This window comes from Podarcis filfolensis (genome assembly GCF_964270895.1).
Source record: "Podarcis filfolensis genome assembly, chromosome: 3".
Taxonomy (NCBI): domain Eukaryota; kingdom Metazoa; phylum Chordata; class Lepidosauria; order Squamata; family Lacertidae; genus Podarcis; species Podarcis filfolensis.
The window spans coordinates 84196171-84221159 of NC_139606.1; the positions used below are offsets into that span (position 1 = coordinate 84196171).

The window sequence follows — 24989 nt, forward strand, 5'->3', positions numbered from 1 at the left end:
TGGAGTGGTACCTATTTATCTACTTGCACTTTGACGTGCTTTCGAACTGCTAGGTTGGCAGGAGCAGGGACCAAGCAATGGGAGCTCACCTCATCGCGGGGATTCGAACCGCCGACCTTCTGATCAGCAAGCCCTAGGCTCTGTGGTTTAACTCACAGCGCCACCCTTGACCTACTCCAGTAGCTTAGTACTAAATGTGATAGAGAATGAAGCCTAACACAGAAGTAAAAATGCACTACATGCAAAGGCAAACCGGTTCCCATTCGACAAAAGCAACATGGGCTTCTCTACAGCTAACCTTCATGCATTAGTTGGCAGCCGCACCTCTCACTTGCGGCAGCCTTTCTCCAATCTGCCTTCAACATCTTCCTATCTCTTCCCCACCTTCGAGAGGTATGCAGACTGGATGCATTCTGGTGGTTCAACAAAGATGCAAGAAAGGAATCTGACCATGAGTTGCTTGTATTGAGGAGCTTGGTTAGATGGGACCTTGTTGGCTCCTTCTCTCACTTGGTCCCTGCTGGGCTGGAAGTTGCAGCACCACACTGGCTCTATCAAGGGTAGCACTGCAGACAGTGCAGCAGAGATGAAAACAGCATTTTCCTTTCCTAAGCTGCTATGGTGCCCCCAGGAGCTGAGGCACCTGGATTTAACAGTGTTTCGTGGCAAAAAACTGTAGCAGAAGATAATTGGGGCAGCAGTACCTCTGCTTTGGGATCTTCTTGCCCTTCAGCAGTTGTGCAAGAAGGACACACAAATTTATGGGTCTAACTGCATCCATCTGATGAGGCATATCTTCTGCCATTGACTCGCTATATGTGTTTATTAGTGCATTTCAAAGCATGCTTCCGATCCGGGATATCTATCAGTACTGACTTCCCGGCCAGAAAGTACTGGGTAAGGAGTGGCTTATCAAAACCGACCACCTGAACGTGCGAGCTAGAAAGTTTTCATGGCAGTGAGCAAACAGGGTATGGAGCTCTACAGTCAGCTGTTGAGCACTCAAGCTTTTGAGCTTTTGACTTCTAGACTTCAAGAGATGTGTAACTGAGAGGCAGGGAAATCAAGCTCCATGCAGAGAAAAATAATATTAGCATTTTGTATTCTATTAATATATAAAGAAGAACAGAAATGTGTTGTTATTATTAGAAACAGTTCTACCTCAATGGATATGCTTCCTCGGGAGGTCCTGTGCAAATATTGTGCTGGATAAGAACTCACTAGGTGGCCTTAGGGAAGTCACTGTTGCTGACCCTCCATTCCACAACTGCACTACAGTGGTACCTCGGGTTACAGACACTTCAGGTTACAGACTCCGCTAACCCAGAAATAGTACCTTGGGTTAAGAACTTTGCTTCTGGATGAGAACAGAAATCGTGCAGCGCGGCGGCAGCAGGAGGCCCCATTAGCTAAACTGGTACCTCAGGTTAAGAACATTTTCAGGTTAAGAACAGACCTCCAGAACGAATTACCATAAGTTCTTAACCCGAGGTACCACTGTACAGGGATAATTTCAGTCTACCTTACAGAGCTGTTGTACGTAAGATAATATGTGTGGAGCTATTTGAACAATTCAATTTCTAAGTCTTAATATTATTGCTACACTAATAGGAGAACTTCGCCTAAGGAACTAATCTTTGTTCTTGCAGCTTACCACACATTTATGTCATTTATGTCATTGAGGCTTGCGCAGGAGAACTTCCCTGTGGGTTGCGTCTCATTGGGCAAATCTGCCTGGATCCCCATTTAGCCACCACAAGACTCGCAGGTGGCGCTGTGGGTAAAACCTCAGTCCCTAGGACTTGCCGATCGTATGGTCGGCGGTTCGAATCCCTGTGGCGGGGTGAGCTCCCGTCTTTCGGTCCCAGCTCCTGCCCACCTAGCAGTTCGAAAGCACCCCTAAGTGCAAGTAGATAAATAGGTACCGCTTTATAGCGGGAAGGTAAACGGTGTTTCCGTGTGCTGCGCTGGTGCTGGCTCGCCAGAGCAGCTTCGTCACGCTGGCCACGTGACCCGGAAGTGTCTCCGGACAGCGCTGGCCCCCGGCCTCTTAAGTGAGATGGGCGCACAACCCTAGAGTCGGACACGACTGGCCCGTACGGGCAGGGTACCTTTACCTTTTAAGGCTCGCCAAAATCCACTGCCTGTAGTAATTGTTTTGCATTGTCGCATGTTAGGGCTGCAAAATATGGTTTAGCAAGTGCCTCCTAAGCAGTATACAGTGGTACCTCAGGTTACATACGCTTCAGGTTACATACACTTCAGGTTACAGGCTCCACTAACCCAGAAATAGTACCTCGGGTTAAGAACTTTGCTTCAGGATGAGAACAGAAATTGTGCTCCGGCGGCGCGGCGGCAACAGGAGGCCCCATTAGCTAAAGTGGTGCTTCAGGTTAAGAAAAGTTTCAGGTTAAGTACGGACCTCCGGAACGAATTAAGTACTTAATCTGAGGTACCACTGTAATATGGTCCTGAAAGCTCCTCAGTCTTTTTCATTGTAAGTTCCTCCTGCAGTGGAGAATGTTGCAGATTCCTGGCTCTTCTGCTGTCCACTTGCTTTCTCTCCCCACCCCCATTGCCTTCTCCAGGTTATTCTCGGGTACCTTGGTTTCCCAGTTCCTCCCAGTAGCTGTCTCATTAAGAATCCTTGCTTGCAGAGTTTACGCCCACTCGCTTTCTCAGGGATCAGGCCTGGCCTTCTGCTTTTTGTCTCTTAATCCATCCACTGCTGCTGCAGCATCTCCCTGCTTTTTTTTCCCACCCCGCCTCTGTATTTCTTTTAATGCGTTGCATGGCTCCCTTCCCAGATCTTTTGGGCCTCCTATTAAGCAAGTGAAGCCTCAGCCTTGCGGTGATTCCCTGTGTGCTCCACATGTCAATCAATACCCTGCGTGGCCCTTTGTTTATCATTCCTCTGCCAGCTTGAATCCCTGTGAGCAGGCCTCATCCAAGCCAATAAGGAATTAATTTGTGGAAGCAAAGACAAGACTCCTATGATATGACAGTGCATGTTTCATAATAAAGTGTGTTTCGTTTCCAGCAACGCTGTTGGGATGCTGCTATGTTTTTGGGGCTAAATAGCTCGAGTGGGTGGTTTTTAATATTAGGCCATGTTTGCAGTGTACGTTCATCACTGATAGGTCCTGGATTGAGGAAATGTGTGGTGCACATTTGATTTGAGATTGGACTTAGCAATGTTAACTAAGCTTAAGCGTTCTACTACATTCCTCACTGTTGGCTGGGGCTGATGGGAGTTGTACTCAAAAATATCTGCAGGACACCAGGTTGGGAAAAGGTGTCCTCCTAGCTGGAAGACAGGCACATTTCCAGTTTGGTTTGGTTTGTTTCTAGCTAGCTGCCTCGGACCCTGGGAACCGACTTGGTGCCTCTTGGCAAGTCGTGCTCGCTGCAGTTAGAGAAAAGTAGTGGCTGTGCATTTACAACTGATTGGACAGAACAAATGATATACTCCAGGGTATACTTGCCTAGTGCTGGATGTTCCCATTGCACCATAGAACAATTGCAGGCAGTCCTTGGGGCACATGCAAGCTCCAGAATTAGGAGCATTTCGAAGTCTCAATCTAGCACTAAAGCAGATAAGAAGCCCCTGAAATGGAGCCAAATATTATTTATAGATTCTCAAATGTTTCAGATCAATAATGAATGCATTTAAAAACAACAACCTGCCTTCAAACCAGTGCTATCATTCTAGAAAAAGAGATGCTGGAACTCACCATGAACACCTCCCTCATTCTCTTAGTATGGCAATGGCGCCCACCTGAGAGGTGCTGGAACTGAGTTCCAGCTGAAAAAAGCCCTGCTTCAAACACTCTGCAGATTTGTCAGGTTTATATATTCAGGGTTATAGTTATATGATTTGATGAGATGCGCTGCAAGTTTGTTTTCAGTCTTGAGCCTTTGAACTATGAAAATGTTACAGCTTTGACCTTTTTTCCCAGCTATGCATCTGGAGGGGTAGCTTTAAAAATAAAGGGAACTCAGAAGAGGAGGAGCCAGCTGTCAGAAAGCAATAAGCACAAGAATATTTCAAAGGGTGATCGACGTCTTTTGGAATATTCAATAGAATTCTGGCCATGCTTCTGAGTCCATAACTCTTTTCAACATGGGTGAATATTAATTATGATGAAAACACATTTTCAATGGCTATTGGGCATGATAGTTAAAATGAGCACCCATGCTCAGAAGCAGTCTCTCTCTTGAGATTCAGATGCTAGAGATGAAGTGGAGGAGAGATGAACCTTCATGTCCTGCTTTTAGGCTTCCTAGAGGCATCTGCCTGATCCTTGTTATAATATAGAATGCTGGACTAGAATGTCCTTTGGTCGGATCCAGCGAGGCTGCTATGGCTCTTATGTACATAGAGGTGGTGAAGGTCTCTTCGTGACCCCCTGTACCAGAGCACGCCAGGCACTCGCTTGCTTTATAGGTTTCAGGAATGAAAGGTTGACTCATCTTGTTCATGATGCATAGATTGGCAACCTGAAACCGCTCCTAGTTATGTACCTTTCTACAGGTGATCTGTTCAGGCCTGGCAAGAACAATTTGTTCCTCCCCCCCCCCCCGTCTACTGAATGCAAAGAAAGAGGGGGTGGGAAAAGGGGGTAGCAGAAATAAAAAAATTAAAAGGGGGGGAGAGAGAATGACTACACCCACTGGTGGCTTTGACCACATCACTGTTAGCATGTAGACTCCAGATTACTCCGACTAGGTGGTCTAACACCTGGATAGCTCACTTGGTTAGAGTGTGATGCTGATAATGCCAAGGTTGCAGGTTTGATTTGCATTGCAGGGGGTTGGACTTGATGATCCTTAGGATCCCTTCCAACTCTATAATTCATTGTATAATCCAAAAGAATGTGGTCCTCTTCAGAAAAAGGGTTCTCCACCTGCCTGCACTTCCTAAATTTGACTGAAGCTTGGTGATTCAAACACTTAACTACTCTCTTTTGAACTTGTGCAACACAAAAAGGATGCTGAACAGCAGGGGCCAAGAGGGCTGGGAGATGAAAGTTTGGTCCTCCTCGAGCTCTTTAGCTGCTTCCTTCTTGTATGCAGGTGGAAGAGCTTCCCAACCCACCCTTTTCTTTGCCTCTAACCAGGTTTTCCTCTTCCTTCCACAGGGAAGACAATGAAGTACTAGAGATGCTTCCCTTTGTGTTCGCCATCCTGGGCTCAGCAGAGGCTACCTGCAGGACCGCCGCCTGCAACAACACCACCAAGGATTACTGCTACAGCGCCCGCATCCGCAGCACTGTGCTGCAGGGCTTGCCCTTCGGAGGGGTGCCCACCGTCCTTGCCCTTGATTTTATGTGCTTTCTTGTAAGTATGTTGGCAGTGTTGCTGTCTGGCTTGGCACTTGAGCTAGGTCTCTTCCCCCTGCATCTGTCGCAGAAGGAAAGTCAGATGTCATAAGGAGATATGTCCAGTGCCATACAGCAAAAGATTCTGAAGGGAGAGGAACAGGTGACCATGCAGAGCATAGGAATCTTGCCTCAAGTGCTAGAGTCATTAGCAGGTCCTGTATGTTTTCAAATGTTTTCACGAGGACAGGAAACTTCTCTCTCTCTCTCTCTCTCTCTTGTTCTGAAAGTTGAGATGCTGGAAAAATCTGTGTAGAAGCCAAATACTTCCCAGACATCCACACAATCTATAAGTCGCAGTACTACTGCTACTAGCACTTTGCAAAATCGTCCACAACCTTCATTAGAGTTTCTTGCTAAAGGACCGAATAAAAATTAAATTGTTAGAATAAGAGGCGCTTACATATTTTTATGTTGTGTGCATATACTATTTTGTAAGCAATGTGGAGAATTTAGCTTTCTCTATGGTGGAAACAAAAAGCTATACTATGTTTTTTATATATCACTGGGGGCACTGCAGTTTGGTGGAGGACAGAGTATCTACTAACCAGGGACCTTGGCCTTACATTTCCTTATTTGCTTTTCTGCAGGCACTGCTGTTTGTTTTTTCCATTTTACGTAAAGTGGCCTGGGATTATGGGCGTCTGGCACTGGTGACTGATGCTGACAGGCAAGTGGAACTCTCTCTCTCTCTTTTTCTCCTAGAAAGTGGAGAAACATCCTCTTTTGTCAAATAACTTCACCTAGAAGTTAGGCTCAGTTACTGAAATGCAGTCCAACAGGTTAGCGTTTTGCAATCCATCTGTGGGCCAGAACTCTAAAGAGGTACTTTAGGTGCACTCAAGTATTCGGTAATACCTAGTGATTTTTTTCTTCTTCTTTAGACAACAGTCCCTCAAGCCCTATCATAAACTTCTTTTTCCTGCAACTCCCTCAGTTTTGAAAGAGGTGTGATGTGGAGGGTTATTGCTTGATACACTCACATCCTTCCAAGTTTCCTTTTGGTGTATGCAGTTCTTTAGATGTAGCTGGTGCCCACATACAATATACCCCTTCTCCTAGCATAGTAGAAGATCCAGCCTGACTAGTCCTGGGTGGCTCATAAAACGTCTGGCCATCCAGTCGTTTCAGGGCAGGGGAGGCAGATGAGTGATTGCACAGCAACCCAATAACTTGCTCCTCCACCATTTCACACTAGGGATGTGGAAGAGGGTGTGGACCCTCTGCCTAGGATATTCAAGGTCAAATGACCAGCCCTTTTAGAAGAGCAAGTGATGACAGCCTCATATATGCTAGTAGTGAACTCCTTCCCCAAGTGATGATTCTTATGTAGCAGAAAGGTCGCCATTCATGCACAAGAGGGAGCTAATGGGGGGGGGGAATGGACCCAAAGTTTCCAGAAGTACCAAAATGAGAGGGTACTTCATCAGGGGTATCCCAAAAACAGTCCCTTGAGGAATCAGGTGGGCACAGAATCTGACGGACTGTTGGAGAGGCATGATGAGCTGAGAACCCAAAGTGGAAGCATTTTATACTGCAGCATTTTATTGCAGGTTCCACATTGTTATTTTTACATACATACATTCTGCTCAGGAGGGCAAAAGTACAATCACTAAGTATGTATCTGATCAAATAGCAACTTCTACCTTTTGATGCCAGCAGTAAGGATTCTTTTAGTAGAGCAGCAGTTAAAACTCATCAGTATGAGATACAGGCCAAAGGTCTGTTAAAAAAAAAAAAAAAAAGGAGGAATGTTTTGGCGCAGGGGTGATAAGTCAACAGTGAGGGTGCCAAAGTGAGCGTCTCTGGGGACAGCTGTCAAAAGTTTAGGTGCAGCCACAAGACGACGCAACCCTGGTGTTGGTGAGAGTTCAGAGGTGCATGATTCATAAATAATTATCTGAAACACAGCAGTTCACAGACCCGAAGAGACAGAGAAAGCCTGCCAAGGAACGGTACACAGACGATGGGGGAAAATTGTTACAGGGTTGCAAGGTTGTGGTTGCTGCTTTCTTAGCCTGCAAAATTGCTTACAAGGCAGACAGATCTTTGATCTTTGATTTTACAGATGTTCATTTCCCAATGAAACTGGAGACCACATGCTATGCTCTTGGATGCTGCAGCTTTTTATTTGTACAGATGTTACAGTTTTCGATCTGCAGAAGTGAGAGCTGGCAAGAGGGGACAGTTCCACAGCGGCAGTTCCCTTGGGTCAGAAAGTTGGTTAGGGGAAGTCTTGGGAAAGAATGGTTAATGATAGCTTCTGTGACTGGAGGGGAGAGAGAAATGACTGTTGTTAACCACCATCCCTTGTGCATGTTGCTGCAACTCTGCGATGCAGAGCAGAGTTGCATCGTGAAGCAGGGGAAAGCATTCTTGTCTTCACAAAGAAGGGAAACAGGACAGGAAAGTGTTCTTAGGGGCTCATCACCACTTCCGCTTGTCCCACTGCTTTCCTCCAGGGAAACTTGCTGTTTACTGCTGATTCAGAACAAAGTCAATCGTTTTTTCTTTAAAAAAAAATTATTAGATTTTCCACAATTATAACAAAAACCACAGAGCAGAATGACACACAAAAACAGAAAGAAGAAAAAGAAAGAAGAAAAATACATCAATGAACGAAAGAAGAAAAAAGGAACAATAAACAGATAAACAATAACAACAAACTTAATTCTTTACAAGTCCAAGCTTTTAAACATCTTGGTTGACTTCCTCTAGTCCCTCCCTTCTGAGTTTCCTTGTAGTTAAAAGTAACAGCTTTCCAATATCATTATTAAACTAAAACAATTTCCAATTATAGTCCATCTTATTCACTTTTCTTAACTTCTAAATCCCATTTATTTAATTATAACTTAGTTTAATCCTAGGCCTATTTGTTTCTTTCGAGTAATTTCTAATTTTTTATATTACAATATTTATTCAAATAGTCCTTAAATTTCCTCCAGTCCTCTTGAAACTCCTCTTCTTTCTGGTCGCGGATTCTTCCAGTCAGGTCAGCTAGCTCCGAGAAATCCATCATCTAAAGTCAATCGTTTTTTTCTGCAGATTGACTTTTGTTCCAATTCACAGTAAACAGTGGATTTTCCTGGGGAAAGAGGTGGGACAAATGAAAAACCGCTCAGAGCCATGCCTAGAAAGTCTGGGACAAGTGGAAAACCTCTCAGCCCCATGCTTTCTAGCATAGAAGTGTGGCTGAGCCCAGTGCGTACATCAGTGCTGTCATGAGTGACTCTACTGCTGATAAAAATGGATCTCATATGGAAACTAAAGCTGCCGCCTCCTTGCACAACCCATCTTCATTGGTCATAGCTCAAGGGTCTCTCTGATCTTGGGCATCCTGGACTGCCATCAGTGGACAGGTTTCAGAAAGCTGAAGCCTCGCTCTCATGACAGCAGCAGCAAACCAGAAGAAATGAGGATGCAAAGAAATGGGAGTCTCAGTGTATGAGAGAGAAATTAGAAACCTTTACTGTATTTTATTTGCCCAGCCGTCCCCTGCATTGCTGACTATCAACATTTCAGTTTTGTTGAGGGCCCCTGGGTTTGGATTGGTCCTGGCTACCTGATGAAGGACAGCAAGAAGGACAGCAAGAAAAATAAATGTAGAGATTTGTGCAATATATCCGGATAGGAGGCTTAAGAGAACCAACACAACTTCAGTTGATGGAATTGCTAGTTTTCTGAGCAGTCCACCCTCTGCTGCACATTGGCCACAATATGATCTACTTAGTTGCATCGCCTCCCTGGTTCCTTTTATAATAGGCTCAGAGACCATGTAAGCAAGAGTCGTGTCCGGAAGGCCCCAAAGGATCACCGTCTGTAATACTAGCTGGTGCAGTCAAAGAGTGTATACTAAAGAAACTTTCCTTAAAATGTGCACATCTTCCACCCAGGCATTGACCTGGCTTCGGGAAGGGTACCAAAGACCTAAGGAGAGTGAAAAACAAACGTAACAGTTTGCCTGAAGAGCAAATGCATCTATATGTACATAGGCTTCGTTTGCTTTAGATAAGGCTCGGCTTCTCAAGGAGCAATTCAGAATATCAGCTGGTGTATTTCAATTTGCTGTTGTGGCTTTCATCTACAGCTGTTTATCCACCTGTTGCTAATAAGAGGGCACAGAATCTCATTTCCGAGGGAGGGCAGCCACATTTGCTCTGCATTTAAGTTTGCCTGGAGATGCACATGGCAAGGCAAATCTGAAATGACTGCAGAATAAATTTATCCCAACACCAGAGTGAGCAGGAAAACCCTGACAAGAGAGAGAACTGGCTCCAGTCCTGAACAGTTTGCATGAACCATAAAACTGAATCTGTAAGCCAAAAAAACTAAGTTTATTTTCTTCCTCTGGATGAATTTGGTGAACGGTTTCCTTCCCAGGACCCCAAAATGTCAGCACTGAGAGAGGAGGACCCTGGCTCTTGATTGAAAGATCCAGTTTGTTTGTAACTCTCCCTTTTTCTCCCCCACCCCCTTCATTCTTTTTCTTTTGTCCCCAGGCAGAGGCGCTGGCAGCAGGAGCAAGAGGAACGGGAATAGTACGTTGCGGGTTTTCCCAGGGTGCTTCTTCCATCCTTCCTTAATTCTCTTTTCCTTCCTGCTTCTGTTGAAGTTTTCTCCTTTTGCTTCTGAACTAATCTTCACCGGGAGAGCAGGACTTGTGATTGTTGTCCACACTGGTCACTGCACACATAACCCTCTTGTGTCAGTCACACTACACCAAAATGGCGGTGGGGGGAACTTTCCTTCAGGGAGCTCAAGGTGTCAGACAAAATTCTCTACCTCCCCATTTAGCCCTCACAACGTCCCTGTGAGGTAGTTTAGGCTGGGAGACTGTGACTGGCCCAAGGGACCATCTGTAGTGGGGGGTTGCCAGATTTATGCTGGGCAATTCTGCCATCACTTTTCAGCAATGAGTAATGTTATCTTCTGCTTTGAAACATCTGCCTCCTCGGCTGACTCATGCAGGAGCCCAAAGAGCTGATTTAACTAGACTCTTCAAATTGCTCTTCCCTCAGGATTTAAAAAATAATAATATTTAGGAACCTGTTCCCTAGCCAGACATCCCATAAAGCTGGTAAGAGTTTTCACCACTGATATGTTCTAACCAAGAACAAACTGGGGCCCAGGGCCAAGCAAAGAAATTTGGCTTCCTCAGAAGAAAGACGAGATGGTTCCCTCGTCCCCCATCAACAAACAAAAGCTCACTAAATAGGGAGCAAAACCTTCTGTCATTCCTAGTGACAGAACAGCGCCCTTTGCTACTCCTGAGGGTAGCAAGCTTGCTTAGGGGGGAGCAGAGTGGGTCACACCACTGTGTTCTCCAAATCTTGCCACCAACATCCTTTCCCCCCTTGCTGTATGTTGCCTGAGGTGACTGCATCACTCTGCCTCATGGGATGTTCTCTGTAGAACAGTATTCTTGTTGAGATGTAATAGGCACCCATTATCTGCACTTTCTGGAAAGATTTGAAAACATTTTTGTGCTGAAAATCTTGCCTATGTGGATAGGTCTCTGTCATGGGTGTCTACTTTAAAAATAATAATTTCATCTTCTGTGCTATTTTTAAACTGTTTTAGCTGTTTTTATTATATTCATCCATTGCCTTGGGGCATATGTGGAAGGCAATAGCAACCAGGGGCGAAGGAAGGTGTCATGACACCCGGGCCGGGCGTCACGATGTATGATGCATGCGCTGTACATAGCGACGCCGCACATGTACTGTATAGCGGTTTGCCGCCAGCGCCACTGCAGCGCCGTACAGATGGTGCCGGGATCCCTCCGTCACCACTGCAGCCGCAAACACGGCTGTAGCGGCGACAGAGGGATCCCAGCACCGTCCATATGGTGCTGGAGTGGCACCGGCTGCAAACCACTATACAGTGCGTGTGCTGCATTGTTATGTACAGCGCATGCGTGCAATGCTGCACATGCGCTGTACTTAGCGGTTTGCTGCCAGTGCCAGGATCCACTGCTCGCAGCTGCAGCCGCGAACAGAGGATCCTCCAAAGGCGGCTGCGGCAGCGCGATAACTGCTTTCACCACCGCGAGCCCCCGCGGGGTGATTTCTTGTCACCCCCACAGGCATGGAACCCAGGGCATACTGCCCCCCATGCCCCCCCATTGTGACATCACTGATAGCAACAATGCCCACCCTGCTGGTATGTTTGGGGGGGCCAGCCCTGCTGTGATGTGAGGTGCAATTCAAGAGAGCCAAAGAGTCAAGTTATTTCATTTGCTTTACCACATGAAAACATAATTTGGATTTCCTGACTCAGGCACAAAATTCCCCTTCAACCAGGCCTTGGTCTGATTAATATTCTATGGCCTTTTAAACGGGTGTCTTTTTGTGGGGGGCAGGTTATTGTTTTGTTTTAGCTATTTATTTTGTGCTTTTATACTGTATTTTTATCTTGTGAACCGCCCTGAGATATTTGGATAAGGGGTGGTATATGCATTTAAGAATCATAATCATAATAATGTTTCATGAGATATGGCAACGAAAGGAAAACCTGGACCTCACAATGACATGACAACCGGTTAATTTCTGAGAGGAGAGTGTCTAAACAGGCCAGGAGATGTGGTGAGGCTCGTATTTGTGTGTGGAATCCCTGCGCCAGTTGTCGGTTTTAGCTCCAGATTTGGGCAGGGAGAAGGGCTTGTGCCCCTCCAGTCAGGAGACCCACCTGCTACTCACCACCATTACTGCCAGCTACTGCTGCCAGCACAGAGGGAGGCAGGAAGGGACAGTGGAGAGGGGATGAAATAAGAAAAGATCAGTGGTTGCAGCACCTGCTGCTGCTGCTCCTCTTCATCACCATCCTCACTCACTTGCTCACCTTCTTTGAGCAATAGCAAAAAAAAAAATTTAAGGTGGGGGAGCCACAGGGCAAGTTTGCTCTTGGGCCATGCCAGGGCATGTGTCTGCCAGCCATGCCGCCAGTCCCAAACATTTGCAAGATGGCTGTCTTTTATTACTGCATTTATATATCTATTTTCTGCAAAGGGGGGCGGGTACATGGTTCTACTCCTCCCCATTTTTATCCTCACAACAGCCCTCTGAGGTAGGTTAGGCTAAGAGACCATGACTGACCTGAAGTCCCCCAGCAACCTTCATGGCTGAGCGGGGGCGGGGGGGGGGGGGACTTCAAAGCCTCGTCTCCTAGATCCTAGGCCAACACGCTTAACCACCATCCCAAACCTGGCACAGCACTACTTGTTGATGAATGGAAAATTCACTAAATGGGTGTGGAGGCCTACTTGATTATCATCCCACATGTTCCAGGAGTGAGTCCTGGCATAAGAAAAGCAGGCTGCCATGCCGAGCCCCAAGTCCTAGTTAAGTGGCCCAGCCTAGCAGCTATTACAGTCTGGTCATGTCTGGGCCTTTGGCACAGGGCGTGTATTTCGCTGCATAGCACTTTGCTTCCTCCTCACTGGCACAGTATGGAAGTTTCATCACATGCAGTGTTTGGTAGCTCAGTGATAGAGTGCCTCAGCACTGCATACAGGCCTCCCTGGGTCCATTCCCTGACATATCCAGGAAAAGCTGGGAGTGTCCCCTGACAGAAAATCTGGAGAGCCACTGCCAGTCAGTGCAGACAGCACTGAGCTGGGTGGAGGAATGGTCTGACTCAGCCTAAGGCAGTTTCCTATGTCCATAATGCCCACCCCCTCACAGGCAGATTGGAGGCGGGGGAGGGGGGATTTCGCAGCCCTACTGGGATCCACCTTGCCACTTCTTACACCAGGCAGCGCCAAACCCACTTCTGAAATCTGCCTGGCAACATGCTGCCCTCCAGCTCCCCCTTGTGACTGTTCCCTTTCTATGTTCCCTTTTAATGCACCCTGTTGCGAACATTTAAATGAACACACAAGCAAGTCACAGAATGAGCATTGGGATTAAAAAAGGGAAAGGCTACATGGTGCTCAGCTAATCTGTGTCTGGGACATGAAGCTGTCATACCTTTTGTTTTCCCAGAGTGCCACTTGAGTGCACACTATACAATACATCTGCAGTCCCCTTTTAGGGCTTGGAGGCATTTGGCCACTGTTCCGATCTGTGAACAGGGCAAGGAGTGGAGGCCAGACTCCATGCTGTTGCCTTGCTTACATGACTCCCTTCTCTCTTAACTAATGCTAAATGTGCATTAATCATCCAGGTCCCTGCAGGGCCTTACCACGAAGCCTCTCTTGCTAGCCTCCAGACTTCTTGAAAATCCAGATGGGTCAGTTTAAAAAATATTGTCATAGAGGTTAGGCAAGCAACACCCCTCCAGTGTGTGTGTGTGTGTGTGTGTGTGTGTGTGTGTGTGTGTGAAATGAGCTGTACCTTTTGAGAACATGCTTGTACTCTGAAAGCTCATTCTGATGGTGAGCAGAGAATCACAAGGATGGGGCAATACTTTCTCCTCTGTGCTCAAAATGAGAAGCAGGCAGCACTGCCTCCGCTGGTCCCAGAGAGGCCTCTTGCCACTCACATGGTCTGAAAAAACCAACAGGGGTTGAAGCATCTGCAGCTGGGATGGGAAACATGTGGCTCTCCAGATTTTTCAGGACTACAACTCCGATCATCCCTGGCCCTTGGCTGTGCTGGCTCTGGCTGATGGCGGGTTGGAGCTCAACTTCTGGAGGTCACTAAGTCAGCCACCCCTGATCTAGAGCACTGCTTACGTTCTGTGCTCTTGATGCCCAGAAGAAACACAATCTAGACAAGCGCTATAAAAAGCTGTACCGCGTATCAACCATTTCACATACTCTGGGGTAATTCTGTTCATCTCCTGCAATGTTACAAGTACCTGACATAGAATTTAGAGAATTTCAGCTTTCAAATACACATGCATGCATACTTCTAATCTTCTTGGCTTACATGGTGTTGGGAGCTAATCATGGTGACAATAATTAGTTAAGTGGGCAGAAATCACTGAGCTTTTAATGACACATTGAATGCTACATACATAATAAACCACATTATGCACTCAGGAATTCAAATTGTTTATCACCTACTGTATCATCCAGAAGATGAACAAGGTACATTTCCAACTCCTAAAATTTCCATCTAATGCAGCCTAAATTCCATAGTCAACTGAAAGGATTTCTGTTCAAAACTCTAGTTTACTTTATGCATACTGTTATTTCTGCCACTAACAGTTTCATCTTAACCCATGTTTTTAATTTGGTACTCTGCACTAGCCTGTGTGACACTGAGATCCTTAGGTGTTTGCTGGAGGAAAGAGGTTTTCTTTCTGCCTTGGTAGCCATGTGTGTGCTGTCTTCTAATAATTCCATAGGAAGCCTCCCTGACTTGTCACAAGAGGGAAAATGCAGGCCATCACATCTGACCAGTTGTTGATTTCACCTTCTTCTTGTTCGCTCATCTCCTTTTCAGAAGACTTAACCTTCTCTTTCTCGCATCTCCTGACTGTCGTATGCAAGTTTGGCTGCATAGTAGGTGATGGGCGGCCTGGATTGCTTCTGTCCAATGCATGTGGCACACTGGTGGTGTCTGAATTCTTTGGGCATCGCTGATGAGGCCTTGTGGTGTTGGAGCAGTCTGGTGAATAAAAGCCCTTCTCTTTCTCTTATGTTGCAATGTTAACGTCACTTACCTAGCAGTAAGCCCCATTGAATTTAGTAGGACTTACTTCTGAGTAGGCATGTTTAGGATTGCACTGATAGTCACAAACTACTCATTTTTAAAAAAAAAAAAATCATTATCATTTATTCCAGTAGCCCTTTCCTGGCAATAAAAGATGCATTATGTTTACCTTGCATGTGTAAAGTAGATTAGGTTGAGGGACCAGTAACCTGTCAAAGACCACGAGGATATATTTGGTTATTTGTATTTTTAAAATTATCTCTCCTTTCTAGTGCCCATGTATCATTTCATAAGGTGCCTTTCCCCCTCAAAAATAGCCATATCTTTTCTGCTGCAAGCACATGGATTGGGCTGTTGCCGCAGGATTAAGCTCTGTGTTGGAAATTGGAATTCATGAGCACAGCCACATGTATATTGCAATTCCATGGGAGTGCAGAACGTAACATCCGACATTGGGCACACACCTTAGCTGACTGGAAATATTTCAGTTTTTAACAATGCTCCTAGCTGTTAGGGCTGCTGAGACATGCTCAAAAGAATATGGACAATGCCTGCTGAAATCTCCAAGGTGGCTGAATGAGAATCCAGCAGTTGAGGACTAGATTTCTTTTGCCTGGTCTTTGCCTTACTCCATGAGTAGCAAAAGCGTAATAAAGCATAGCGAAAGCAAAGAAAAAAGAGGGGTGAATGCTTTAGAGTGCAGAATAAATGAAAGTACATGAAATTTTATGTGAATTGAGAGCATCTATACAGGATAAAGACTTGAGATTTTTCTTGATGCAGCATTTTGATTGGGTGCAGAGTACACACATCCCTGCTTATGAAGCAGCCCTGGAAGTGCATCGCAGACGCCCATGTCTGGACCTAAACCTCCAAGGCTGCTTCTGTGGAGCCCAGCATCTTGGCTCTTGTGATGGAGAGGTTTGCATTGGATCAGAGTAAAGGGAAAGAGAGGGGCAATCTCTGCTAATGGCTTTTTTCTCTCTTGCCTTTTCTCTCTCTGGACTCTCTGGAAGTTTCCTCTTCATCTCGCCTGGGGCAAACTGGCTTGCGTTAACTACTCTGGTGGCCTTCTGGTTTTCTCAGCCTCTTCCCAGGCCCTGATTAACTGTCCCCTCTGTTGCAATTCCAGTGTGGCGTCCGCCTTGCATTCTGACAGCCATGACCGCTACGAGCGCCTCACTTCCGTCTCCAGCTCTGTGGACTTTGACCAAAGAGACAATGTGAGTGGCAGGCAAAAGGAATCCAGAGTTTTCCCAGCAGCGCTCTGCAATTAAGCCCTTGCATCGAGGGAAATGGGAAATGAAGGGGCGGCGGTGCTCCTTGCTCAATTTCAATGTGCACAGTGATGATCGATAGCGGGGATGTGGTGGGAGCAAAGTCCCCTAATGTTATTGATCACGTAGGGCAAGTGCATGACAAGCCACATGCAAGGGGCAATTTCCACTCCAGTTGGGTCTCAGGAGGGAAGACGTAACATTTGCAGCAGGAGTAGCACCCTCTGTGGCTGTAACTTAATTAACAAAAATGGATGTTGCAATGTGCTGCACAGTTGGTGTGATGTTATTTCATAGAATTGTAGAGTTGTCGGGTGGGGGGGGGGGCGGGAATAGCCAATATTTAAGGAGTCAGTATCTAAGGTTGTCAAGCAGCTTCTAATGAAGGCAAGGTGTTTGAGCCTTCACAATATTCAGAGCTGGGACCTAGAAGAGCTTTAGCTTCTATCAAAATTTTGGAGAACAACAATATTAAAGAGCTGGCATTTCCCAGCCCAAGGGCTCTTCCTGGGATTGCATGCCAGCAGGTATGGCCTGAGGCAAAAAGCTGGGATAGCTCAGTTGGTAAGCATGAGACTCTTAATCTCAGGGTTGTGGGTTTGAGCCCCACCTTGGGCAAAAGATTCCTGTATTGCAGGGGATTGGACTAGATGACCCGGGTAGTCCCTTTCAACTCAACAATTCTGCGATTTACACAATAGGCTACGTTCAATCTCACAAAATTCAAAGCTTAAACACCTATTCCCTTCTAGACTAGCATGAAGCATTGTTGCAGTACAAGGCATGTTCCACCCATCAAAAGCACTTGAGCGGAGGGTGCAGAGCAGGGCCAGCAAGGGGTATCCTAGGCAGAGCCCTGAGGGGCAGATAAAGAAGCCTGAGGCCTGGGGTCCCGCACCATAACTTACAGTGACTTGTAGTGATTATATGGCAAGTTTGTCCATGTGGGCTTGTTTGTAACCTTACATGTCTTAGAACTGATCTGGCCGTTGCCTCGTTTCAGTTCTTCCATCTTGGTAGGAGAAGCTGGTAGATCTGAGGTTGTAGGGGCCTCTGTACTAGTTGAGAAAAGATAGCAAAGTGGGATAAAACGAAAGAACTCTTATTAACTTGGGCTTGTTTTGTCTCCGCACAGGGCTTCTGCTCCTGGCTGACGGCAATCTTCAGGATAAAGTAAGTTCTCCCATCTCCATGCAGAAGGTCCCCCCTTCTCGTTCTTGCATCTATCACCAGCCGTCAGAAGGAGCAACATGGCAGAATTCCTGACACTTCAGGGTCATATCACTGTTGTCATTCATTGTTAGACCAGGGGCTCTTTAGAATCGAGAGCAGGGATGGGGAACCTGATGCCCTCCAGTGCTTGTTGGGCTCCGGCTCCCCTTAGCTGCAGCCAGCCTGGCCAGTGTGGGATGATGGAAGCTGTAGTCCCTGAGCCAAAGGTCCCCAGCCCAAGAATAAGGATCCTCTGTTGCTCAAGATGAAAACAGATTTAGTCCTCAGGCTCTCCTGGATTAATTAAAGATGGCAGGACCTGAATCCTCAGTATATAGACTGAGAGCACTGGTGGGAAACAGAGCTGATAATAATTCTGCTGCCAAACACAAATGTTCTGCGACCCAGGGGAGCTAGAAGCAGAAGGGTGGAAATAGAGGCTAGTGAAATTTGACAGCATTTGGGCAGGGGAGTGGGGGGGGGTCAGCAGTGCACTCACTTCATTGCTCTGAAATGTTGGCGGCACATCACACCTTGCCCCCACAATTCCTCTAGGTAGCCAGCAGCTCACCCCCTTTCTGTTCCTTCCCAGGGATGATGAGATCCGGGAGAAGTGCGGGGCCGACGCAGTCCATTACCTCTCCTTCCAGCGGCACATCATTGGTCTGCTGGTGGCTGTGGGCGTCCTCTCTGTGGGCATCGTTCTGCCAGTGAACTTCTCAGGGGACCTGCTAGGTGAGCGGAGAGGCGGCTTCTTACTATTAGACAATCTCACTCAGTTCTAGGAGGGACCTGCTCATCCTAGCGCTGGCTAAAAAGGCTAAAGAGAATAGTGGTGATTCAGACACAGGTGTATGTCTTTCTACCTCAAATAGCTCGCCATGATGCAGGAAGGCCCCTTGGGAGTACTAAAAGGAAGCATGAGGAGAAATAATCAATACTAACAGTAATTTCAACCTGAGCTTTCTAGCTCTTCATCGCTGAGCTTTAGGGCTGAGTGAGCTGCAATCTCTACATCTATCCCCAAACCTGGATGGTACAGCCTGAAAAGGAGGATATTTTACCTCCCGGCTCTAAGTAGGAAATTGGGATCAGGGGGTGCCCATCCGATACCATACATCTTTCTACCCTAATTGCACCATTTACCCAATTAGGAGACTTTTTGGCAGTCAGCCTGGCTGTGCTCATCTGCCCGGCTTAAAGAATCATTCAAGGGATTATTTGGAATGGAGGAAATGCTTTCTTCCCAATCTTGCTTAAACTTCCCCAAGAATCCTTTTAGCATTGAAGCAGACAAAACACATAAAAGCTTATAGCACCCCTCACAATTAAAAGCCCCCACCCGCATTTAGTGACCTCTTAAGCTCCAGAGAGTTTAGACCACCTGGCAGATGAAATAATCCTGAAGATGGGTGGGAAATTAGGGCCAGTGGATGGGCTCCCCTGACCCCAACTGACCTCTGACCCCTTTAGGTCCTCGACTAAAGGGAAGCGAGGGACAGACCATTTTCCACTCTTCAGCCAAAGACTGTACCAGCACTCTACCCTCTTGTTGCCAAGTTCCTTCGTGTAGGCCTCATTTGGTCTTCCATTTTGAACCAATATTTTTCTAGAAATCTAGAGGTTAATTGACAAAGCAGTGTTTTACATAAGGGGGATTTCTGTCTAACTCTGCTTGTCTGCCAGAAGGTTCTGCCACTGCCTTGACTAAATAGTGTAGTCATGTACTCAGAAGTAAGCCCTATTGCATTCACCAGGCCTTACGCTCAGGTAAGCGTGTATAGGATTGCAGCTTAAAGTTTATCCTCCCTCCCAGACAGCTAGTCAAACACCATGCTGTTTTGAGTTTAGACTTTGTTAATGTTACCAGCATATGGTGTCGGTCTTTCAGAAGCCTTAAACTATCAGCTTACAACCTAAAGCTCGGTAATGCAGTTCAACAAAGCATACAGCTACAATTAGTTTGATGGTGGGTTCAGTTTCTATTTCATACTACAGTATTTTAAAAAACAAACAAACAAACATGATAATGTTTGGGTTTGTTTTCTGGTTTTTAATAGAGTTATACCTCTAATAATACATTATTCTCAAAATATAAAATATAGACTAAGATAAACAACATTAAGTTCCCAAGTCTTACCAGCTCTTGTTTAAGTTGCTGCCATCTTGGAGGTCCAAGCAAGAGAGCTTCAGGTGGTAGGATGCTCATACATTCAAACATCATATCATTTTATACAGTTTTGTAAAATCATATGAAGATGTTAACTGCTTCATAAATTTGGCACACAATCTAAACTATCCAATTGTTTCTTGAGATTAAAATATATAAAAGAATACCCCTCCTTACTAAATTATTATTCCTAAGCAAAAAGTCCCATATATTTCTATTAGATAAGGTCAATCCTACATTTATTAATTCACTTTTGGCAAGTCTTAACTCAGATTTTTAACCATAAAATTAATACGTGACCTTTTGCAACTATCCTTGTCATGACAAACATACACTTAAGTTTACAATGTTTACAATTTTCTAACATGAAATTATTGACCCTTTACATTGATTATTATTTATTGACCATTAACAAAACTTTAAGTACATGTTAATAGATTGACCATCTGACTGGCCCAATTCCCCTCTGACCTGAGTCACAGGGTTTTGACACAGCATTCTTTTTATAGAAATGATACCGATCATTTGGTGAATTAAGTAAGTTACCAGAATTCATTATAGCCCTTTGCTCTGTGGGCAGCAGCCTCCAGGAAATGCCAGAGATGAATTTGGGATGAGATGAATTTCATTTATATTCTGCCAGAGCCCTGGGACATTTATAGTAATGGCTCACCCCATTGTGCAGATTCAAACCGTCAACCTTCTGATCAGCATGCCCAGGAGGCTCCATGGTTTAGACCACAGCGCCACCCACATCCCAGCTTCTGCCAACCTAGCAGTTCAAAAGCATTCCAGTGCAAGTAGATAAATAGGTACCACTGTGGCAGGAAGGTAAATGGTGTTTCCGTGCACTCTGGTTTCTGTCACGGTGTTCCTATGTGCCAGAAGCAGTTTAGTCATGCTGGCCACATGACCCAGAAAGCTGTCTCTGGACAAACACTGGCTCCCTTGGCCTGAAAGCGAGATGAGCACCACACCCCATAGTTGGCTTTGACTGGACTTAACCATCCAGGGTTCCTTTACCTTACCTTATAGTAATGGCAATGAAGTTTTTCATGGTATTCATCCTTTTCAATAAACCATGAGATACTTGGATGAAATGGTTAAGGTTAGAAGTTGAATCTCTGGAGCAGCTCAAAAAGAAGTAAATGAATAGTCACTAAATGAAGAAAGATTGAGCGTCAGCAGAAGAGCGTGGAGAATTTCAAAGTCTCCCATTACAGCAGGCATTGGGCTGTTTGCCTCATCATCTAATCCAAGCCACTTTGAGTCTCTCTGATAAAAGCAGAGCAATTTCATTCCAGCAGCTTGATGCCTTCTCATTGCATTGCACCCAATTCATGATTCTTTACTTGTTTTCTTGCCAGAGAACAACCCCTACAGCTTTGGGAGAACAACTATTGCTAACTTGAAATCTGGGTAAGTATGATATTGGGGTGCCATCAAGGAACCATGTTTTCCAAAAAGGAGGAGGAGGAGGAGGAGGAGGAAATATTCATATTATTGAAGGGGACTATTATCTGGGAGGCTTGTGGATTAGCACTGGGATAAATGGGCTGACCCAAAATGCAGAAGATACATTCAAGCAGAGATAAGTATTGGGCATTTCCTTTCCCTTGTGACAGGAATAACCTGTTATGGCTGCACACGTCCTTTGCCTTCCTGTACCTGTTGCTGACTGTGTACAGCATGCGCCGGCACACCTCCAAGATGCGCTACAAGGAGGATGATTTGGTAAGTCCAGACTGGCATCCAGCTAGACTTGGTCAGCTGGAGCAAGCAACCTCCTTAATTGGGTGGTGTCCTACTGTAGGTCATGGGCACTGCATTTCCTGCTCCTCTGATTTTTAAGCTTCTCTTTTTCATGCTCCTTTTGCAATTGTGATATCTGTTTACTTGTTTCAGGCATGTGAGTTTGGGGAGCTTTCCTTAGTACCTTTTCTAATAGTTCGGGTTTTTAAAAAATACATTGTTCTGACCTTCTTTCAGTTATTATTTTGCCATTAAATGAGATCCTGTTCTCTTCAAACACACCTTTCCCTACCTCCCTGGTGCCAACCCAGACATAATTATCATTTATTATTTACATGATGCCATCAGGAATAAAAACGTTCAGATATTAGCCCTGAAGAATTTAAAACCTAAAATTCAACTCAGCAGGGACGATGGAGGAATGAGATAGAGGGGAAAACATGAAGAAGAGGAATCTGTTTTATTTATTTAGAATTGCTTCTATTCTACTCTTCTTTCCTAATGAGATCAGAGTGGCATATAATTAAAAAACAGTAACAGAGTATGTAAAATAACAAACAACATTGCTCTCCTAGCAGTGCAGCAATAAAACTGCTAGCACATTTGCAAAGCTAAGCAGTGTCCAGTATGGTTTCAAATTGGATTGGGGGCTGCGTATTGAGATTCCTGCATTGCAGGGGGTTGGACTCGATGACCCTCGGAATCCCTTCCAACTCTACAATTCTATGACTAAATGTAAAGCAGCCAAAATATCCACTATTGCAAAGAAAAGTTTTAAGTGCCTCCCTGATATGCAAACAGTGAAGTAATATGACTCTCCCAGGAGAGGGAATTCCAAGGGTTGGGAGGGTGGAACAGAAAAGGCCCTATTGAGCAATGCATTATTATGGAAAGCTGATTGGGAAATGAGAGGGACCTCTGTGGAAGAGCTCAGTTCTTGAGCAGGAGTATGTGGGGAAAGGCAGTCCTGGTCTCAATTCGTTTAGGCCAGGAAATGAATAGGCAGCCAATGTATCTGGTAAAAAGGAGAGTACCACGAGCCCTATGTATGACCCCCATGAAAAGCCTAGTTGCCATATTCTGAACAGACTGAAGTTTCCAAATGGTCTTCAAAGGTAACCCCACTTAGAGCTTATGAACAATGATAATACATATTCCATTTCTGCTTCTCCATTTCACTTGATTTGAGAGCAGGGTACATTTAACATAAATTCACAACACATAAATCCCATAAACTGATACTTCGCTTGGGCTTAGTCTCCATTTCCTGCTTCAACTGTGAAAGACCTCAGATCTAACGTTCTCTTTGCCTCTTGTCTGCTCCAGGTGAAGCGAACTCTCTTCATTAACGGAATCTCAAAGTATGCCGAACCTGAAAAGATCAGAAAGCATTTTGAGTGAGTCTTGTTCCCTGGATCCTTTAATTCTTAGCTCGACCCTCCTCTGACAAAGAAAAAAAATATATAAATCAGCCAGTTTTTCTTTGGATAATTTTTTAACCCAACACCATACCTTTGTATGCCTTAGATCAGGGCTAGCCAATGTAGTTCCCTCCATCTGTTGTTTGCTGCAGCTCCCATCTTCCTTGAGCAACACAGGGACACTGGAAGCTGTTTTATACTGGACCAGACCATTGGGACATCTAGCTCAGTATTGTCTACACTGGCAGGCAGCAGCTTCCCAGGATTTCAGTTGGGGAGTCTTCTCCTGGAGATGTTGAGGATTGAACTTGGTACTTTCTGCAAGCAAGGCTGATTCTCTGCCACTGAGCTCTGTCCCTTCCTCCTGTTAGCTAGGACTGAAGGGAAATGTAGTGCAGGAACGTTGTCTATCCTTGCCTTAGATCAGGCTTAGGCAAACTCAGCCCTCCAGATGTTTTGGGACTACAACTCCCATCATCCCTAGCTAACAGGACCAGTGGTCAGGGATGATGGGAGTTGTAGTCCCAAAACATCTGGAGGGCCTAGTTTGCATATGCCTGCCTTAGATGGACATGGTGTCACCCTAGGACAGGGGATGCATTCACTTCTGGGCAAGCTTACAAGGTTCACATGCTAGAAATGGGCAGGGCTTCTACACATACATCCATGCCCCTCTCTGTCCTCCATCCAGGCATGCAAGAGGCATTATTATCAGCTAGGCAAAAGCATTTGTGGAAGGTGCATGGCAAGGCCAGTGAGGGGGATGACCTGAGGAGAAGGGAAGTGCCTGGGAGTGGGGGGGAGTAGTGTGACCTGGAGAGAATTCGGAGGGCCACATTTGGCTCCTGCTCCTGCAGTTCCACACCCTCTGCCCTAGGTGGTTGTTACACTTCTTAACAAGAATGATGGGCACTTATTTCTTTCAGTTCCCGCCCCCCTCTGCTTGCTCCTACAGAGCTTCAGCATGCAGCTGAATCAAAAGCTGAAGAAGCCTTCCTTTTCAGAGTCAAAGGTGCCGTTTCAAGCCTGTTCCTTGAATAGGAACTCAACCGGGTTTTGCCGACCCTGCAGGTTTCTAATAAGCTCCTGCATTGTTGCTTTTTCCTGACTGCAGGGAAGCCTACGCCAACTGCACGGTACTGGAGGCACGTCCCTGCTATGATGTGGCCCGGCTGATGTTTCTTGATGCAGAGAGGTACAGTCTGGGATTCGTAGGGAATGGGGGCTTTTAAACCTGATGTGAGCAAGGAGAGGCCGTGGTGTGTGTGGGTGTGTGAAATGCGCAGTTTGGCCCACCGTGAAGTTGCTTATACAGCAGCAAGCCACATCCAGTTCTAGCACCGCTGTTCACAAATCCTAGGTTTCCAACAGTAGTGGGAGAGGGTACAGTTCAGAGGTGAGGGCAGGCGAAGCCAAGCTGAAAAGAACAGGAAGGAACAGGAACAGGAAGAACAGGAAGTGAATATACTGCAGGACTCAGTTGTGCAGAAGACCCAATGCACGCTTGCTTTCTTTCATACCCCAATTTGCCTGCTTTGTCTTGCTAGCTTCTCTGAGCTTCCTCTTCCCCTGCACTCTTCTGTTTCAGGAAAAAAGCAGAGCGTGGAAAGATCTACTTCACCAACTTGCAGTCCAAGGAGAACACGCCCTCCATGATCAATCCCAAGCCCTGTGGCCATCTCTGCTGTTGTGCCATCAAAGGCTGTGAAGAGGTGCAGAGGGGGGAGCAGGGAAATGCAGGGGACTGAGGGGTCCCTGCATAAGGGAGGGGGGTTCTTGATGGCCACAGGTCCATTTTTACCACTAATGGCACTCTGTGAGGCTCATGCTTGTGGAGAAAGTTGTGCCAGGGATCCAGTGGTCACCTAAGCCTGGGCCTTTGGGTTGGATCCAAATTGTCCCTTCCACAATTTGTTCGTTCCATTTCAGGGAAGGGTCTGAGATTCAGTAGAGACTCCTGCTGAAGGAAGTGAGGCATTTTTGTCAATTTATGCCGCCTTTCTGCAACCACCAGTGCCAGCTTCCACACTGCTATGGGGGGTCCGCAACACAAGATCTCAATGTTGTGGGTCACAGGAGGCTTTTGGGGTGGGGTGGGGGAGAATTAGCTAAAATCACCTCTGTCCTCCATGCTTCCTCCAGCAGGAAATCCCATCAGTAGCGTTCCACCTATGCAA

The 24989-nt window shown here is 45.9% G+C and overlaps 1 protein-coding gene across 8 annotated transcripts in view; it reads left to right on the forward strand.

Annotated features, from left to right (window-relative positions):
* The window catches only part of TMEM63B (transmembrane protein 63B), a 75559-nt gene that overhangs the window by 33932 nt on the left and 16638 nt on the right, over positions 1 to 24989 (forward strand). For 4 of the 8 annotated variants that reach the window (XM_083604488.1, XM_083604490.1, XM_083604489.1 and 1 more), the window contains exons 2-12: positions 5142 to 5340; positions 5972 to 6055; positions 9885 to 9919; positions 16113 to 16203; positions 17393 to 17430; positions 18062 to 18204; positions 21007 to 21058; positions 21265 to 21373; positions 22718 to 22788; positions 23927 to 24007; positions 24401 to 24524. In XM_083604488.1, the coding sequence (XP_083460614.1) occupies positions 5164 to 5340; positions 5972 to 6055; positions 9885 to 9919; positions 16113 to 16203; positions 17393 to 17430; positions 18062 to 18204; positions 21007 to 21058; positions 21265 to 21373; positions 22718 to 22788; positions 23927 to 24007; positions 24401 to 24524 (1005 nt within the window). In that variant the 5' untranslated portion in view covers positions 5142 to 5163. Of the gene's footprint in view, positions 1 to 5141; positions 5341 to 5971; positions 6056 to 9884; positions 9942 to 16112; positions 16204 to 17392; positions 17431 to 18061; positions 18205 to 21006; positions 21059 to 21264; positions 21374 to 22717; positions 22789 to 23926; positions 24008 to 24400; positions 24525 to 24989 lie in introns of all 8 variants that reach the window. The other 4 variants (XM_083604492.1, XM_083604494.1, XM_083604493.1 and 1 more) reach the window with 2 other exon arrangements.